General features: G+C 36.0%; 1 protein-coding gene across 2 annotated transcripts in view; it reads left to right on the plus strand.

The window, feature by feature from the left end:
- The window catches only part of BABAM2 (BRISC and BRCA1 A complex member 2), a 584,671-nt gene that overhangs the window by 448,796 nt on the left and 116,280 nt on the right, over positions 1-19,595 (plus strand). For both annotated transcript variants that reach the window (XM_043984330.1, XM_043984329.1), the window contains exons 9-10: positions 565-635; positions 1,560-1,642. In XM_043984330.1, coding sequence (XP_043840265.1) covers positions 565-635; positions 1,560-1,642 — 154 coding nt within the window. The remainder of the gene's footprint in view (positions 1-564; positions 636-1,559; positions 1,643-19,595) is intronic.

Here is a 19,595-nt window from a genome sequence, read left to right on the forward strand (position 1 = left end):
AACCCTATTTTATAAATAGAATTGTTTTACTTTTTGAGGGTACAACATAACTATCAGTTCTGACTTTATCAATGTTAGTTCAAATAATTTAGCATAAGCATTTGTTAGCCATGAAAATCTTATGTGATGGCCAATAGAAGAAAATTAATTTGCATTCTTTATCTCTCTTCCCTCTACAATAAAGACACTGTAAAGAATGTGTTTTCAGTCTTAAAAAGTAATGTCTACTGGGGCAGCTATGTGGTGCAGTGGATAGAGCACCAGCCCTGGAGTCAGGAGTACCTGAGTTCAAATCCGGCCTCAGACACTTAACACTTACTAGCTGTGTGACCCTGGGCAAGTCATTTAACCCCAATTGCCTCACTAAAAAAAAAAAAATGTAATGTCTACTAACCCCAGAATTAGAGAAATTTAGAGCTGGAAGTAAAGTCATCTTCAACTACGCAGCAGGAAGCATTCAGAGCTAAATACTTTTTCAGTGGACCATTGTTCATTGATAATAGAGAGACCTAAAATGGGAAAATATTTCCTACTTTATTTCACTTTTGCTTTTTTCTTTTTCAGGTACAGTATGTCATTCAGGGATATCATAAAAGAAGAGAATACATTGCAGCTTTCTTGAGTCACTTTGGAACGTAAGTTTTCCTTTACTCAAAATGCTAATAAAGAGTACTTTCCCTTCCTTTCATTTATCCATTTATTCATTCATTCAACAAACATTTACTGGCACTTGGTGTGTACAAGATACTTTGTTAGACACTGAAGAAGGATAAGATACCAAGAAGAATAAGACAAATATTCCTGATGTCAAAAACTTTTATTATCTACCAAGGGAAAAAAAATGTACATATAAACAATTCAAAGTGGGGTATGATGGAAAGTGTGCGCCTTTCATTTTTGTTATTGTATCCCCTGTGCTAAGCATAATGCCTAGCACACAATAGGTGCTTAATAGATGATTGTTAAAAGCAGTTCAGAGGAGGGAGAAATCATATCATGCTACAAATGCTAGGAGAACCTTCATGCCAGTAGTGAAATTTTAACTAGATTTTAAAGGATTTTCAGTCTGGTTTCTATGCCTTTTAAAACAAGACCACTTATATAAATTCCTTATATATTCTTTTATGAAAATAGCATTTTAATTTTTTGTGTATGTGTGTGCATGAGTATGCCACAGTGTCAGGTGGCTGCATAGATCTCAGGGTAAGTCATTGTGGTAGAAACTTCTTTAGTCATGGCTAGCTTCCCCAAAGAAGAACAGATGTACAGATATACTTGCCCACCAACTTGACTGATTAAGCTGTATTTAATTGTCTCTGTACGAATGCACTAGCATTCGACATAATGTGTTTCATTTGTTATTATCCAGTCACTTACTAGGACACAACCTCAGGAATTCCCTTTACAATGAAACTACCAGTGTGAAATTTAGTATATTAAAGTGAATTTTTTAAAAGTAAGCGTATAGCTGGTTTAATAACTTAAAAGCATTAATTCTTTCATAGGATTCCAAGTCCTTCACACTTTATACTGATTGTTATATATTTTTTATTTCCTAGAGGAGTGGTGGAGTATGATGCTGAAGGCTTTACAAAGCTCACCTTGCTGTTGATGTGGAAAGATTTTTGTTTCCTTGTACACAGTAAGTATCATTTTGACACTCGGAAAAATAAAAAACTAACAGCACACATCCTAGCATGTTTGAAAATACTTAGCATAGTATTCATTCTGGTGGCTATGGACTTCTGATGGTGCCCTGCTAAAGACAGATATACCCATAGGCAGAGTGTCGTCTTAAGGTTAGACTGTTAGCCTTCCATTGTCAGGTCCTATAACTTCAGTGCTACTTCTGTGACCCATATAGTGTGTGTGTGTGTGTGTGTGTGTGTGTGTGTTATCCCTGCCCTTATCATATACTCTGATCCAGATTTTCTTTCCCTAGTTCAGTTATTCCCTCTTTGTATAATTTCTTAGTATGTAAGAAATGGTTAATAATCAGGTTGATGCTTCTTGTCCAGATCTATGAGAGAAAGGAAAAGTAACTAAGGTTTTTATTTTGAAGTTATGTATTGCCATTCTTCAGGCCAAATGCATGCTCTGTCTTTCCTAATCAAAGGGCGTATAAAGGCAAAGGGAGCTGCTTGTATTTTTTTTAGGGTAAGCTGTGAAATTATGATTCTGAGCTAGACCAGTGGTGTCAAACTCATAGAAGCAGATCCCTACAGACTGCATATTAACTTAGAAAACCACAAATTAACATCCTGTATATTGTATTCTATTTTCATGTATTTTGTTAAAACACTTGCCAATTACATTTTAATCTGATTTGGTAGCACTAGAGAATTTGAGGATGGAAGGGATGAATTTGACACCTTTGAACTAGACAGCCTGGAATAGTGAAAAGAGCCATAGGACTTTAGAGCCCAGAGATAAGGTCTTGAATCCTCCCTCTTAGGCTTGCTGACATGACATAGATAATGTCTATTAAGCTCTTTGCAGACTTGAAAGCTACATCATTATGAATAGCTGTATGACCTTAGGTAAGTCATAGAAACAAAGACTTTTAGAGCTCCTAGAAGCCTTCTAGCCGGATACTTTCATTTTATAGAGAAAGAAACAAAGGCCTGGAAAGGTTGAAGACTTGCTGAGATCCAACAATTAGTCACTGTAATTCTTGATAGGTAAGCTGGAGCTCAAGCTTAGCCCTTTGCTGTCAGATCTTTCTACTTCACCATACTTATCTCCCTTCTTGTGACTCCTAAGGTAGCTGTATGACAGCCTTTCTGAATTTTAGTTTCTGTATCTGAACTTGGGTTCAAATCCTGCCTCTGCCATTTATCACCTGTGTGACCTTGGTTAAGTCAACTTCTGTCAGCTTTAGTTCTTCACCTGTAAACTGAGGGGGTTTAGACTAGATAATCTCTAGAAAGTCCCTTCTACAACTAAATCCTCTCATTCTCACTTCACACAGCTGTAGGAAAGTGTTTGTAAACTCTAAAATGTTAAATAAATGAGTTATTTTTACTCTTCATTCTTTTCTAAAGGCAGTACAGAAACCATTCATCATACACACACATATATACATATATACATACATATAAACATATACATATGTTTATATATATGTGTGTGTGTGTGTGTGTGTATATATATATATATATATATATACATACATTTGCTCTGGAAAATTATTTTACAGTTTTTCCCTTATACCCCAAATTATCTTCCAAGTTACATTTTACTTAAGCTGAATTAGTTGTGAAATTAAGTTATTCCCCAAAATGGACAGAAGGAAAGGAATCCAAGATGTGTGCTTGGTGGCTAAAGGAAACTAGCTTGTAATTTTAAAATTCCCCAGAGTAATCTGTATGAAGATGACAGAAAATCTGTGTTACTTTTGAAAAATTAGACCTCTTTTCCTTTCCAGTGTTATTTTAAACATTATTACTGAATTCCTACTAATAAGTAGCTTCTATTGAGAAATACTTTATAGACACTCCATGAACTAGAACTATCTATTCAGATATATAAAAATATAAACATTATTATTATTATTTAAAGAGAGGAGTTTATACAGGAGGCCAGTGGGCTGAATAGCCTCTAGGAAATTGTATAGTTCTTTTTGTGACCCTAAGCTTTACTTGGAAGCAAAGATCCAGCTTTTTTATTGTTCTTCCTTTCATGTTGTTTGGTTGCAGGTAATGAAGTCGGTAGTCTCTAAAGAACTGAAGCTGAGGGCAATGGAGGAAATAGGTGTGAATAGACTACAACACAATACAAATGAGAAATTACTTAGGAGGAGCAGTATAAAGGATGACATCAGAGAAATGGATAGCCAGGGAAAAAATGGGCCAATCACATAGTGATAGTGAAAAATAACTGTTAAGCAGACTTTGCCCTCCATTAGTTTCTATCCAATGTCAAGAAAATTCAAGGAAGGCTCCCAGAATGTTGGGAGGATTCCAGTGATAGATTTGTGAGAGGACATAGATATGGGTCACATAGCATAGACAAGAACAGATTGATTATGATCACGTTATTGAAGAGACTACCTACATCAGTGAGCATACAGATCAGTTGAACTTAATTAAGAAGTAAGCAACTTGCTGGAAAGTCAGAAATCCAGAGGTTTGGTTTTTAAGAATTAATATTTTATTTTTTCCTGATTACACATAAAGACAATTTTTAACATTCTTTTAAAAAAAATTGAGTTCCAAATTCTCTCCATTTCTCCCTTGTAGGCATTTAAAGATATAAATTTTCCCCTAAGTACTGCTCTGGCTGAATCCCTTCAGTTTTGATCTGTTGTCTCATTGTCGTCATTCTCTTTAGTGAAATTATTGATTGTTTCTATGATTTGTTCTTTGACCCACTAATTCCTCAGGATTAGATATTTTGTTTCCAATTAATTTTTAATCTTTGTTTCTACATTCCTTCATTGATTATAATTTTATTGCCTTATGGTTTGAAAAGGATGCATTTAATATTTCTGCTTTTCTGCATTTGGGTGTGAGATTTTTATGCCCTAATACATGATCAGTTTTTGTGTAGGTGCCATGTATTACTTAGAAAAAGATATATTCTTTTCTATTCCCAATTCAGTTTTCTCCAGAGGTCTGTCATTTCTAAAATTCTATTCACTTCTTTAACATTTTTTGTGTGTTATTTCTTGGTTATATTTATCTAGTTCTGAGAGGGGAAAGTTGAGGTCCCCACTAGTATAATTTTACTGTGTATTTCCTCCTGTAAATCATTTAACTTCTTTAAAAATTTGGATTCTATACCATTTGGTGCACATATAATGTTGATATAAATTCATTATCTATGGTACCTTTAAGCAAGATGTAGTTTCCTTCCTTATCTTTTAAAATTAGATCTATTTTTACTTTTACTTTGTCTGTGATCATGATTGCTACCCTTGTTTCTTTGTTTTACTTCAGCTGAAACATAATAGGTTCTGCTCCAGCCCCTTACCTTTATTCTCAGTACATCTCTCTGCTTCAAATGTGTTTCTTGTATTGTAAGATTCTGGTTGGTTGGTTTTTTGTTGTTGTTTTTTGTTTTTTTTTGCAGGGCAATGAGGGTTAAGTGACTTGCCTAGGGTCACACAGCTAGTAAGTGTCAAGTGTCTGAGGCCAGATTTGAACTCAGGTCCTCCTGAACAAGGCTGGTGCTTTATCTACTATGCCACCTAGCTGCCGCTAAGATTCTGTTTTTTAATCAACTGTACTATCCACTTCTGTTTTAGGGGTGAGTTCATCCCATTCACATTCATGGTTATGATTACTAACTGTATTTTCTTCCATCCTATTTTCTCCCATTTATATTTCTCTCTCTTTGCTTTTACCTCCTCACAAGTGTTTTGCTTTTAACCATCACCTCCTTCAGTCTTGTCTCCCTTTTAATAGTTCCCCCCCATCTCTTATTCTACCCCATTGCTGTTTTCTACAGGGTAAGATAGAGTTCTATACCCAACTGAGTGTATATGTTTTACTCTCATTAAGCCAATTCCAATGTGATTAAGGTTCAAGTGTTGCCTGACACTTCGATCTTTCCCTCAACTGTAATAATTTTTTCAAGCTGCTACATATGAGATAATTTACCTCATTTTACCTTTCCCTTTGCTCTTCTCTCAGTACAGTCCTCTTTCTCACCCCTTAGTAGTTGTTTTTTTAGATATCATCTCATCATAGTCAACTTATACCTATACCCTGTCTATGTATACTCCTTCTAACTGCCCTAATAGTTCTTAAGAGTTATAGGTATCATCTTCCCAGTAAAAAGTTTAACTTTATTGAATCCCTTACGTTTTATCTTTCCTGTTTAGCTTTTTATGCTTCTCTTGAATCTTATATGTGAAAATCTATCAATTCTGATCTTTTTATCAGGAATGCTTGAAAGCCCTCTATTTCATTGAATGCCCATTTTCCCCCTAAAGAATTATACTCAGTTTCACTGGGTAGGTTGTTCATAGTTGTAATCCTGGCTTCTTGGCCTTTCAAAATGTAATATTCCAAATCTTCTGATCCTTTAGTGTCAAAGCTGCTAAATCCTATGTAAACTTGACTATGGCTCCATGATATCTGAATTATCTCTTTCTGGCTACTTGTAGTATTTTCTCCTCAACCTAGGAGCTCTGGAATTTGGCTAAAATATCCCTGGGAGTTTTCCTCTTAAGATCTCTTTCAGGGGGTGATTGATAATTTTTTTTTTAAATATGATGTCTAGATTCTTTTTTTGACCATGGTTTTTCAGTTAGTTTGCTGATTTTTAAATTATCTCTCTCTTCAGTCTTTTTCTGTGGTCAGTTGTTTTTCCAATTAACTATTTCACATTCTCTTCTATTTTTGCATCCTTTTGATTTTGTTTTATTGTTTCTTGATGTCTTGTGGAATCACTAGCTTCCACTTATTCAATTCTAATTTTTAAGGAATTATTTTTTTCAGTGAGTTTTTGTATCTCCTTTTCCATTTGGCCAGTTCTACTTTTTAAGAAGTTAGTTTCTTCGGTGAATTTCTGTACATCTTTTAAAATTTTTTCTGTTTTCTTTAACAAGTGTTGACTCTATGATTCTCTTGCATCGCTCTCATTTCTTTTTCCAATTTTTCTTCTATATCTCTTTGATTTTTAAAAAATCTTTTGAACTCTTCTACAAGTTCTTTTTGAGCCTCAGACCAATTTACATTTTTCTTTGAGACTTTGCATGTAAATGTTTTGACATTGTTGTGTGGTAAAAAATGGAAGTTTTATCTTAATCATTTGAGAGTTGAGCACATGCTACTGAAGTGGCTTTTGAAGAACCGCCCTTTTGGGGAGGGGACTACGACAAACAGCCATGCGCCTCTTGCTGCCCAGAGAGCTGGCCAAGCACACCGTGTCCTAGGGCACCAACTTCCGGGACAGCAGTTTAAAAACTGAGGGTGGAACGGAAGTTGGCACTCTCTCTCGCTCTCTCTCTCTGGCGTTTTCAGTTTAGCCTTGGCGGCGCACACTTGGTGTTCGGTGCTGGTTCTCGGCCTGGCAGGCAGTTTTGGGATTCGGTGAGTTTTATAAAGGAATATAGACTAAGCTTAGATCTAAGATTATTCATTTGTATTTCTACTTTCCTGTTACCTAATTGGTATCACCTTTTTGTTGTCTAATTAATTCCCAAACAATAAAAAGTAATCCCTCACTGATTAAAGCTCAGAGGCTTCTTTTTCTTAGTGGTCTGGGAGATATATAAGGGAAAAGTTAAAGAGGGAGTTTAATGCTTGTATATCCAATTTTAAATCTCACAGTTGTCCTCTTCTGAGTTTGTGTTTTGATCTTCCCTGTCATTCTGGTACTTTTGTATGGTCAAGTTCTTCTCTCTCACTCTCTCTCATTTTCCAGCTTATTTTGTGACTTACTTTATGTTAAAGTCAGGCTCTGCTCTGTAAATGACTTAATCTTCCTCAGCTCCTGTTTATTCATTTGTAAAATGGGGATAACAATAGGGCCTACCTCACAGGGCTACTGTAAGAAGCAAATGAAAAAAAATGGTATGTAAATGCTAGCTATTTTTATTAGCCATTATGACTAGGTATTAGTTATTTAATAAATATAAGGCATACTTACTAGTTGTGTGACCCTGGGCAAGTCACTTAACCCCAATTGCCTCATAAAAAACAAAACAAAAAAATTTAAGACATAAAAATAAATAACTGTATTACAATATACATATTCTATATCTATTATCTACATATGTAAGAGAAAAACACAAAGAATGTGAAACAAGAGATATGAGTGAAAGACTATTTCTTTCTGAGAAGACCAGGGAAAACGTCATGGTAGAAATGACATTTAATTTGAGCCTTGAAAGAATAGAATTTCAGCAGGTTGAAATGTAGAAAGACTACATGCTATGTATTAAGGATAGTATGAGCAGACACATGGAGAAAGAGAAGAGTATTTGAGCTTAAACTATGATGATTCCCTTCACCCTTCTGGCTTTTTCTGTTTACGATCTCATTTCCTTTTTGCCATGTATGATTCTTTCCAGAATTTATGCTCCATGTTACTGACCTTGCCTCCTAAGTGTGCCCTCCCTTCATGGTGTGTTTTTTATATTCTTGAACAAAGACTGTCATTAACCCAGCCACAGAAGCCCAGTAGGCAAGACCTAAGCTCTTCACTTGATAGTGACAATAGTAATGGCCCCCTGCCTTACACAGTAGCTGTGAAGAATATCATTTTTTTTAAAAGGATTATTAACACTTTTGCAAAATAACTAGCTTAGTTGGATGCTTTCAACTAGCTACTTCCTCTCCAACTGCTTAGGAATCTGATATCTTTTCATCCAAGGTTACTTTTGGTATTCCAGTCTTGGATTATTGTACTCTCTCTTAATGTAAACCCATATCATATTTCAAAACATTGTGGTTCTAAGCACCATGTAGGGCTGACCCATTAACAGCGGGACTTTCCACATGAAATTCAAGGGTGAGTTTTCTGATGGTGGTTGGCAGGAAGAAATTGTCATTCACAGGGATGTTCAGGGAACGAAGAACACCATGGGGTGCATCCACCCATTAGATAGCTCCTGCCAACTCCCTTTTAAATGTATTCAGTGTTATAGCTATTCTTGTTCCTTTTGAAAGCCTGTTCCACACATAATACTTTCTGCCTGGTGCCATGTGTCCCGTATCTCTGACAGCTCTTTTCCCTGCTTTCTTTCTTAGCTTTTCCAAGTCTGACATACAGAACTGGAATATAATATGTCATATTTTCACTTGGCTTTGAATTATCTTGTTCAGAAGCAATAAGGCCCCCAGGTGATCATTAGAATAGCTGCCAGAGACCTTGGGTTTAGCTTAATTTTTCTTTTTTTCAAAAATGTTTCCATAGTGTGTCATAGCTTTCCTCCTCCCCATACTGTTTGCTCTTCATCTCTTAGCATCACTGCCTACGTCGTGTTGGCTTTTCTAAAGGTGGGTGGAACATTAGACTAAGAACCAATGGACTTTGATTCTATTTCCTATTCCATTCCTAAATGCATCTTGATTGTAGGTTAATTGTTTCCCCTAAGTTGCCTCTATTTTCTTATCTGAAAAGAAGGAATATCTGTCTCCCACATCCTTCAAAGTCTGGTTATTAATTATTAAATAATACATTGTCCTTCTTCTACTTAAAATCCTATCACTTTGTCTCCCTCAGGATAGTCACTGTGCAAGGCTAACAGACCTGTAGGAATACCTGTTCCTTTCTTCCCCTATCTGAAGGTGAAGGGAGAAGTAGAGTAGCAGAGATGCTACACAACATTATAGTCACCACCACCCCCCAAAAAAATCCCAATTATATGAGAAAGGGAAGAAGGTTGTATTCTAGGATTAGGACCATGTTTCTGCATCTCCCCTAATTCACAGTTTCTTAGAGTAGAAATGACTCTTAGGGGCAAGATGGTTCAAATCTTACCTGACTCACTGCTAACAAGTATTAATCCAACCTTTGTTTGAAGACTTCCCTTAAGAAAGGACTTTGGACTAGTCAGAGAACCTAGACAGCTCTTCTCTTTCCCTTCTTTCACCAAAACCCTTAGGGTTAGGAAAATATTGCAGATACATCTCTTAGGAGTTGTTTGAGGTGGATAATCATGATGCTGGTAGGAGGAAGGAGTCATTGTTCCTTTGAGGCAAACATGTATGACTTCACACTTCCAAAAGAATGTGAAAACAGAAAGGCCTTGGGGGGAAAAGTTGTGTCTCAGGAGGTGCTGGAACATCCTCACTGACTAGCATTTGGGGCAATAGGTATGATGAATGAGGCACCATGGTTATGACTGAGAACCAAGGTGAACTTGCTATCAGATTATGAGAAACATCCAGGCCACCCCAGAAATCTAAGCATGAACTGGAAAGAATGTAGTATCATTTTGTATAGTCTTTCCTTATAAAAACTTACTTACAGTCAGGAAATCATACACAGTAGGTATGTAGGTAAGTAATATTTATTGGATTGTTTTCATCTATTTGGAAGTAGGGATTATTCACCAGCTTCTCAGTGTATTCCTGTGCTCTAAGAAGCTCTGTTTGGAATGGAGCACCAGAAGTCCTAACAAAAGTACAAACATGCCGAGCACATCAGCATGTTTGAGAGAATGAGAGGGGTGCAAATGCTGGGAGCAGATGTATGTGGTTGTGAAGGGCTTGTTCTGAACTTAAATTTAAACACCAGCAAAACCAATTAAACTGACTTTATACCTATTTACATCTGAATAAATTAATTTCAACAAACAGAATGTCCATAAGACGCTATCAGTTACTCCTGAGTTGCCCTTTTGACTTTTTTACACTGGCCGTATAGCACTATGACTTAGGTGTACATTTTTTCCTCATATAGTTACTATATGCTTTGTCCTTCAGGTTTTGCTTTTTTCACTTAACATATTTTTACCAGCTCTTTACAGACTTTTTTACATTCCTCATATTTGTTTATCTTACTTGTATTATAAGAAGGCATTGTTGCATAGTGTATAGAGGGCTTATCTGAGAGTCCTAAGGAATTGGATTCAAGGCCTGCCTCTGACATATTAGGTCTATGACCTTGAAGAAATAATTTACCTTAATTAATGCTCCTATTTTATCCTTTCTTTTCTCTATGAAGTTTCTTTGGTCTCTAAATTAATTGCATTTCACAAATATTTGTTGGCCACCCACTGTGTGTTCAGCATAATATGTAGATGCTATAGAGAATGTCAGACATATGACCCACACTTTTACCTCAGAGAAGTTCCCATTTACTTGTTGAAAGAAGTTGATAAAAACATTTAGGTAACAATATATTACATTAAAGGCCAGCTCAATGTAGGCTGGAATTGTCAGAGGGCATTACTGAAGAGATAGGATTTCAGTTGGGACCTGAAGGACAAATAAGATTAAGATAATTCAGGATTAGAAGGAGGGAGTGAAAAGAAAACGAATGGCCATTTCAAGTATGAGAAAGAGCATGAACAAAGACATAGAAACAAGAATGAGCATAACTGTTTTGGGGGCCACTAAGGTGGTCAACCTGCCTAAAGTTTATTTTGAGCAGTATGAGAGATAAGGTTCAAAGATGGATTACACCATAGACACACTTGAAGCATAGTGGGCCATATTACCTAACATGAGTCTTTTAGGTTGGCAGTAGCTAATTTGTACTTTATAGATTTCAAACTGTTCACATGCCAAGTATGCTCTCTGTCCTTTTCACTCACCACCCATCTGTTGAAGCCTTGTAACCCTGGACTCTAGGTCTTGTCCTAGAGTAGCACCTACTGGTGTATTCCATTTATTAAGTATCCTCCATAGTCATGGCTTCAGTCTCCCATCAAGGTGGAACTCAGCACTTCTTTGATGAGCCCCAGGCCAAGGCTGTCACCATCTGCTGTATGATTCTGTCTCCCCTTCTAAAAAACAAAATTTCCCATTACAGCAACCAACTGAATAGTTATAGATGAGACTTGTTATATATGCTATTTGAGAAGCAAATATTATTTTTGTGTCAATATTCTTTATTTCATTTTGTGATTCTTAAATTCCATTTCTATAATTTTATATAATTGTAATTCCATTCATTTTATGGTCAACATATATTGTGTGTTATCTAAATCCACTTTTCATTTTATAATTTTAAAATTCATTATTCTAAAAAGAAAACAAGAAGAGTACTTTTGGCATGTTTTGTTCTTAAAAGATAATTTTTTAAAAAATGTAATGACCTGAATAAAATAATTGAATAAATTTATTTCCAATTTTTAAGTATTAGTCTTTTGGAGGTTTTTTAACTTTTCAGTATGAAACCAAAACATCATGGTGAGTTACTACAAAACATTATAAATGAGACAAAATCCCCCAAATCTTGGTACCTGTAGCAGAGCCATAACTAGCATTTCTGCCACCTAGAGCAAGCACCACAAACCACATCTTAATCAAAGAAAAGGTGAGGTGTTCTTGAATTTTTAAAATCAAATTCATTGCGGGGGGGGGGGAGACATTGGGAAGAGAAGCCTTAGATCTTCAGATAATAGAGTCTAATGGATGAGAGGAAGAATGGCACAGAGGTAAGGAGGAATTCAGCTGAACTGAGATGGGACCAGTTGGGGGTGAAAATGTTGCTTTCTGTTTTCCTATTTTAGCTAATTATTTTAGCTATCAGGGTACTAAGTTCACATGCCAACTTTTCTACCCACCAAAGTGCAGAGTTAAAAGACTTAATTTCTTGACCTGGCCCTACCACTCACTAATCATGTGAATTTGGGCAGTACTGGTGCTAACACCGACTAACCTCATTAACTTTAGCAACTTACTTAGCCTCTCTGATCCTCAGTTTTCTTATCTGTAAAATGGGGGCAATAATACACACCCTACCTAATTTATAATGTTCATATGATGATCAATTAAGATAATAAAAATTACTTGTGAGCTATAAAGTGCTTTATGATGTATGATTCTATTCCTGTTCTGTTGCAGTCTGTAGGAAATATAGGTGAAGCACAGATCAGAATCAGCTACACTAGTTGTTAGGAGGCTACAGCAGCAATCTAGGCAGGACAAGGAGGATCTAGATAGGGACAAATGGGGATAATAGTTTCTTTCTCTCCCATACATCCCAGTTTGGCCTTCCTTATTCCATAATGATCTTTATCTACTGTTCTTTGTCCAGTTAATTCTGCTCGATTCTTTACTATGGTATCTAGCTATTCTTGTCTGTCTCTTACTTAGCAATTTTCTTTTTAATGGACCATGTCTCTGATTCCCTCTTCGCATGGCTTCTCTAACACAGCTTGCAGGAATTAGGAATGAATAGCCCTTCTGTACTCTGCCCTGGTCAGACCATGTCTGGAGTACTGTGTTCAGTTCTAGCCACCACTGCTGAGGAACAGCATTGAGAGGCTCTTATTTCCACAAATTTGACTAATTCTCTATATGTTGAGAAATTCGGCCTTTTTTCAGAGAAACTTACTTCAAATTTTTTTTTCAGTCATAACTATTTCCTTCCATCCTATTCCTGCTCTGTTTATTCTGTTCTCTTTCTCCTCTCACGCTGTCCCTCCTCAAAATGTTTTGCTTCTGACTACTGTCTCTCCCAGTCTGCCTCCTTTCTATCACCTCTTCCCCCTTCTCTTATTCTCCCCTCTTACTTTCCTTTATGGTAACACAGATTTCTATACCCAATTGAGTATGTACATTATTCTTCCTTTGAGGTAATTCCAATGAGAGTAAAGTTCTCTCACTAACCCCCCTCCCATTTCCCCCATTTTCCCCTCCACTGTAAAAGCTTTTTCTTGCCTCTTTTATGTGAGATAATTTGCCCCATTCCATCTTTCCCCTTTCCTTTCTCCTAGTGCATTCCTCTTTCACCTCTTAATTTTATTTTTTTAAATATCATCCCTTCATATTCAACTCATACCTGTGCGCTTTGTCTATATATACACTCTTTCTAACTATCTGAATAATGAGAAAATTTAGGAGTTGCAAGTACTATCTTCCCATGTAGAAATATAAACAGTTTGACCTTATTTAAGTCCCTTATGATTTTTCTTTTCCATTTACGTTTTTCTGCTTCTCTTGAGTCTTGTATTTGAAAGTCAGATTTTCTATTCAACTCTATTTTTTTCTCAAGAATGCTTGAATGTCCTCTGTTTCATTGAATGTTCACTTTCCCCAGAAAGGATTATGCTCAGTTTTGCTGGGTAGGTGATTCTTGCTTGTAATTATAGTTCCTTTGCCCTCACAAATATTATATTACAAGTCCTCCAATCCTTTAATGTAGAACCTGCTAAATCTTGTGTTTTCCTGACTGTGACTCCACAATACTTGAATTGCTTCTTTCTGGCTGCTTGTAATTATTTTCTCCTTGACCTGAGAGCTCTGGAATTTGGCTATAATATTCTTGGGAGTTTTCATTTTGGGATCTCTTTCAGGAGGTGATCGATGGATTCTTTCAATTTATATTTTACCTGTGACTCTAGAATATCAAGGCAGTTTTCCTTGAAAATTTCTTGAAAGATGATATCTAAGTTCTTTTTCTCATTATGACTTTCAGGCAGTCCAGTAATTTTTAAATTATCTCTCCTGGATCTATTTTCCAGGTCAGTTGTTTTTCCATTGAAATGTTTCACATTATCTTCATTTTTTTAAATCCTTTTGGTTTTGTTTTATTGTTTGTTGATTTCTCATAAAGTCATTAACTTCCATTTGCTCAATTCTAATTTTTAAGGAATTATTTTCTTCATTGAACTTTTGTACCTCCTTTTCTATTTGGCTAATTCTATTTTTTAAGGAGTTTTTCTCTTTCATTAATTTTTGTGCCTCTTTTTCCATTTGGTCAATTCTTCTTTTCAAAGCATTCTCCTCATTGGCTTTTTATCCCTCTTTTGCTGTTTGGCTAGTCTGCTTTTTAAGATTTTATTTTCTTCATTATTTTTTATGTCTCCTTTACCAAAGTATTGTCCCTTTTTTTCATGATTTTTCTTGTATAACTCTCTCTCCTTTTTTTTTTTTTTTTTTTCAGTCAGGCAATTGGGGTTAAGTTACTTGCCCAGGGTCACACAGCTAGTAAGTGTTAAGTGTCTGAGGCCGGATTTGAACTCAGGTACTCCTGACTCCAGGGCAGGTACTCTATCCACTGCGCCACCTAGCTGCCCCACTCTCATTTCTCTTACAAATTTTTCCTCTGCTTCTCTTATTTGATTTTCAGTCTTTTTTTTTTTTTTTTGAGCTCTTCCTGGCCTGAGACCAATTCATATCTTTCTTGGAAGGTTTGGATGTAAGAGCTTTTACTTTGCTATCTTCTTTAAAGTATTTGTTTTAGTCTTCCTGATCATCATAGTAACTTTTTGTGATCAGAATTTTTTTCTGTTTGCTAATTTTCCCACCTATTTCTTGGCTTTTAACTCTTTGTTAAAATGGAGCTCTGCTTCTGGGGTGAAGGGCACACTGTCCCAAGCTTCAGGGTTTCTGTGCAGCTGTTTTCAGAGATAATTCTAGGGATCTGTATGTTTTCATTTCTTCCAAGGTGATACGATCTAAGGAGTGTTGTGTTTACTACTCTCCTAGCCTGTGCTCTCATCTGTGAGGGACCACCAACATTTTTTTCTGTCCAGGGCCTGTGACAAGGGTCCCCATTGCATTGGAGCTGCAAGTTCTGGTGTGCTAATGCCCCTCCTCACCCTGGGACTGCCACCGAGGACTCTGACCAGGATATGAGTATGAGCAAAACAATGAGTCCTACTCCCAGTGCCAGCAAAGAGATCCTTGTGATCTCCTGATCAGTATCACCTATGGATTGAGAGTTCCAGAATTATTCACTTCTGATTCAGTGGCTCCCAAAGCCTGCTTCTGGTTTACTGGGTCTGGGTCTGTGCTGGTGGGGCCTGTGCTAAACTGTGCTCCGCTCTCACCTGAGTGTGACAGACCTTTCCTGCTGACCTTCTAAGTTGTTTTTGGCTGGAAAATTATTTCATCCTGTCCTTTTGTGGGTTCTGCTGCCCCAGGAGTTGTTTTATGGCATTATTTAAAGGTGTTTGGAGGGCTTTAGGGGAGAGCTTAGGAGAGTCACTGCCTTTTCTCTGCCATCTTGGTTCTGCCTCCTTATGTAGCACTTAAAGGAAGTCAGGGAAAGCAGCAGATAATCAGTAGTCAGAAGTGCCTCAAAGCTGTATTGTCCAGCCATAGGACCTTAAGGGTAAAATAATTTGGATTTAGAAAATAATGTTATGGGAACAACTAACTATTCATTTCATGACTTTAAGGCTAAATGGACTTTCATCTATGAGCCACAGAAAAAAATATGAATGTGTTTTATGGTAGAATTTTTAGCATTCTACAAATGAAATGATTAAAAGATAATTTAGTAAAAGCAAACTTAAGATCTTTATGCTTATGCACTAGAGCTATACATATATGTATAGAGTAAATCAAAGTCTTAAGGTGATTAAAATTAGAAAAAATGATGGGATGCAAAGGAACTTATCTCAAGTTAATAAATCGAAATGATGATCCTATTAAAGAATTAACATGTTACCCTCAATTAGGAGCCATATTTCAGTTTTAATTTCTAAATGAAGAGTAATGTTGAATTTTATTATATCTAATGGTGATGATAACAACAGGAAGTTAAATTAATTAGGATGAAAAAATGAAACCAGCCATCCCTCTTTTTATTTAAGGTAATAAAAGTACTGAAAGAAAACAAGGCTCAGGAAAATTCACTTCATTTTTTAAAAAATTCTCATCTTAAATAAACAGAGGGGCTAGACAAGATAGCTATTTTGAATAATATTTGTCATTTTACCATACATGACTCTTAGGAAGAGAATGGTCAGGTCTTCACAGCCCTAAATAGACAGTTTACTGTCTTGACTATAAGTAGAAGCAAATAACGTTGCTTCAAGTTCTTTGATTTGGGTTTGATTCTTTTATTATATGAATTTAAACATAAACATGAACATTTCTTTATACAAAGAACAAAAAAAGATTTATAAAAAACTCAGGTTCTTTTTCTTACTTTGATGTTCTTCCTACCCTTCTCATTTCAAGCATCTATAATTCTATGATGTGGCACTGTAACAAATTTATTTACTCTCCAGCAAGGAATAATTTTCTTCCCTTTCCATCCAACTTCCATAAAAGCTTTTTAACTTGAAATCTCAAGACAGATGTTCATTCATTCTTAACTGTGATTAAGAATATTAACACAACATATTGTTTTCTGAATATTGCAAATATCCTCTTTGTAACACTTTGGGTTTGCATCATTTATTTTTATTTTAAGTTTAAAGGATGTTTACAAATAAGTTATATGTTAAATGAACAGATGTCATGCTAAAACATGGTATGGCCTACAGACAATCTATGGGGAAGAAGGACTTTTTTTTAACCTACACTTTGGGTCTCTTTCAGTTCTGTGCATGCACAATTAGAAATTCAGAGTTAAAAGGAACCTTAGAGGTCATCAATACAAAACTTCTCATTTACAGATGAGGAAATTGGAGCCCAGAGAAATTAAGTGACTTGCACAGGGCCTTTGAGCATTAAGGTGGGATTTGAACCCAGGTCTAACTGACTCCAAATCTGATGCAAGCATTTATTATTTACCAAATATAGTGCTTTCAAAATGTACATTTAATTCAGTAGCCAGAAATGGTGGTAGGCACTGGAGATGCAAAGATAAAAACTACATAGTCCCAGCCTACAAGAAGTAGGTACTATCTAGAGAGGACAAAACAATTATTACATTATATTTATGTTTTATAGCGAACTATGAGATATCTAGACCACATACATTAGGAATACTTGAGGTAGGAAAGACCACTTTTAGCTTTGGGGACCAGGAAAAAAGTGACTTTCATGGCTTAAAGGAAGTAAAAGTTTCAGTAGGCAGAGATGAGAAGGGTGATGTCAAATTAGGCATGGAGAATGACCTGCTGAATGTATAGGATAGTATAGGATGAGATTAGGGAACCACTTTAGTCTCATTTAGCTGCTATGCAGAGTACATAAATTGTAAATAATATGAAATAAGACTGGCAAAGTAAATCAGAACCTGATGTGGAAAACTTTAATTGCTAGAATAAGAAGTACATAGTTTTTCCTATAGGCAATAGGAAGTCACTGATGAGTTATGAAGGGTGTAATTACAAGGTCAGATCTGTGAATTAGAAAAATGATTTTGCCATCTGTTTTGCTAATAAATTGGAAGGGGGGAGAAATGAGCATCAATTAGGAGGCTACAGTAATCCAGGCAAAAGGTAGTGATGAAGGCCTGAAGTAGAGTGGTGGCAGGGTTGAGTGGAGAGGTGTAAATGTGGAAGCAAAGCCTGTAGGAGATTTGGCAATTGATTGGCTATAAGGAATGAGGGAGAGAGAAAAGATAAATCTGATTAAATTTAAGCCTTAGTAACAAGTGGTGCTTCTGTAAAGAAGTAGGAATGGTTGGAAGGAGCTATTTCACCAATATGTTAGGAATTTAGGAAGAGAATGAGTATACATGCATGCAATATAGGCACACAGATAGACAAACAGATTTAGGAATCCTCTGCATAGAAGTTTTGATCAAACTCATGATAACAGAAAAGAGGAGGCCGAAAGACAGAACCTTGGAGAGTGCCAATGCTTAGAGAACAAGAGGATGACAGTGGTCCAACAAAGAAGACCTGAGGAGAGGCCAGAAAGATGAGAGGAGAACCAGCAGAAATCATGCCATAAAAAATAGATAATAGCCAATGGAAATGGTGGAGGAATGAATGAATGAATGAATGAATGAATATATTGTTTGGCTTTTTACCCTCCAGATAGAATTTTTGAATTAAAGTAATTATATCAAATTAGATCAAAGAAAGGTCACTGTGACTAATTTAGTGGTTTTCAGTTCCAAGACTTAATCAGGCACTTTCATGTGTATAACTTATAACAGGAAAAATGAACACCTCAAGAAGATCATGTTCTTTCACTAATAAGTTATTCATCTCAATGGACATTGGTAGTATTGGTATATTATTTATGAGTAACTTCGCCTTGGTTTTGATGCTAATGGATTTTTGGTAATGTTCTGTGACTATTATGTTGTAGGTCTAGACTGATCCTGAAAAAGCATTGGACTAAAAGTCAAAAAATCTGAGTTTGGGTCCTGGTTCCAAGATTGGGACTAAATACAGACAAATAAGAAAGATGCCTCAGGTTCAACATGCCATATATGATATTTTGAACAAAATTGAGGAAGGTAATTCTATCCAGTGCCTTCATTTTATAAATAAGGAAGCCAGGGTTCATACAGCAAAGTGACTTGCCCATAGTCATGTAGCTAGTAAGTAGCAGAAACCATGATTTTTTTTTAATTAATAAAGAATTTTATTTTTTTCTGTTACATGTAAAGATAGTTCTCGACTTTTGTTTATACAAGCTTTACAATTTCAGATTTTTCTCCCTCCCTCTCCTAGACAGCAGGTAATCTGATATAGGAGATATATATATATATATATATATATATACACACACATATATATATATATACATAATAACATTAATCCTATTTCTGCATTAGTCATGTTATGAGAGAAAAAATCAGAGCAATGATGAAAAACCTCAAAATAGAAAAAAACAACAGCATCAAAAGCAAAAGAAATAGTATGGTTCATTCAGCATCTATACTCTGCAGTTTGTTTTTTTTTTTCCTTGGATTTGGAGATCCTCTTCTATCACGAGCTCCCTGGAACTCTTCTGTGCCATTGTATTGGTGAGAAGAATATAGTCCATCACAGTAGATCAACACTCAATGTTGATGATACTGTGTACAATGTTCTTCTGGTTCTGCTCATCTCACTCATCATCCGCCCACGCAAGACCCTCCAGGAGAAACCATGATTCTTAACCAGGCCCTCTGCCTAAATCCCTAGCACCATGTTGCTTCATTATAAATGTGAGTCAGTATTGCTCTAAAAATCTGTCCTGCATGACTGTATTTACTTTGGGAGAAGTTACTGTGAAAACAAATGACTTTCTATAGCTAGTTATAAACCAGGCATGTAGTTTTCCAGCACCAAGAGGCACAATTTTCAGTGTTTCCCAAGGTTTTGTCCTCAAAGTGCACTTTTC

This window comes from Dromiciops gliroides, chromosome 2 (genome assembly GCF_019393635.1).
Source record: "Dromiciops gliroides isolate mDroGli1 chromosome 2, mDroGli1.pri, whole genome shotgun sequence".
Lineage (NCBI taxonomy): Eukaryota > Metazoa > Chordata > Mammalia > Microbiotheria > Microbiotheriidae > Dromiciops > Dromiciops gliroides.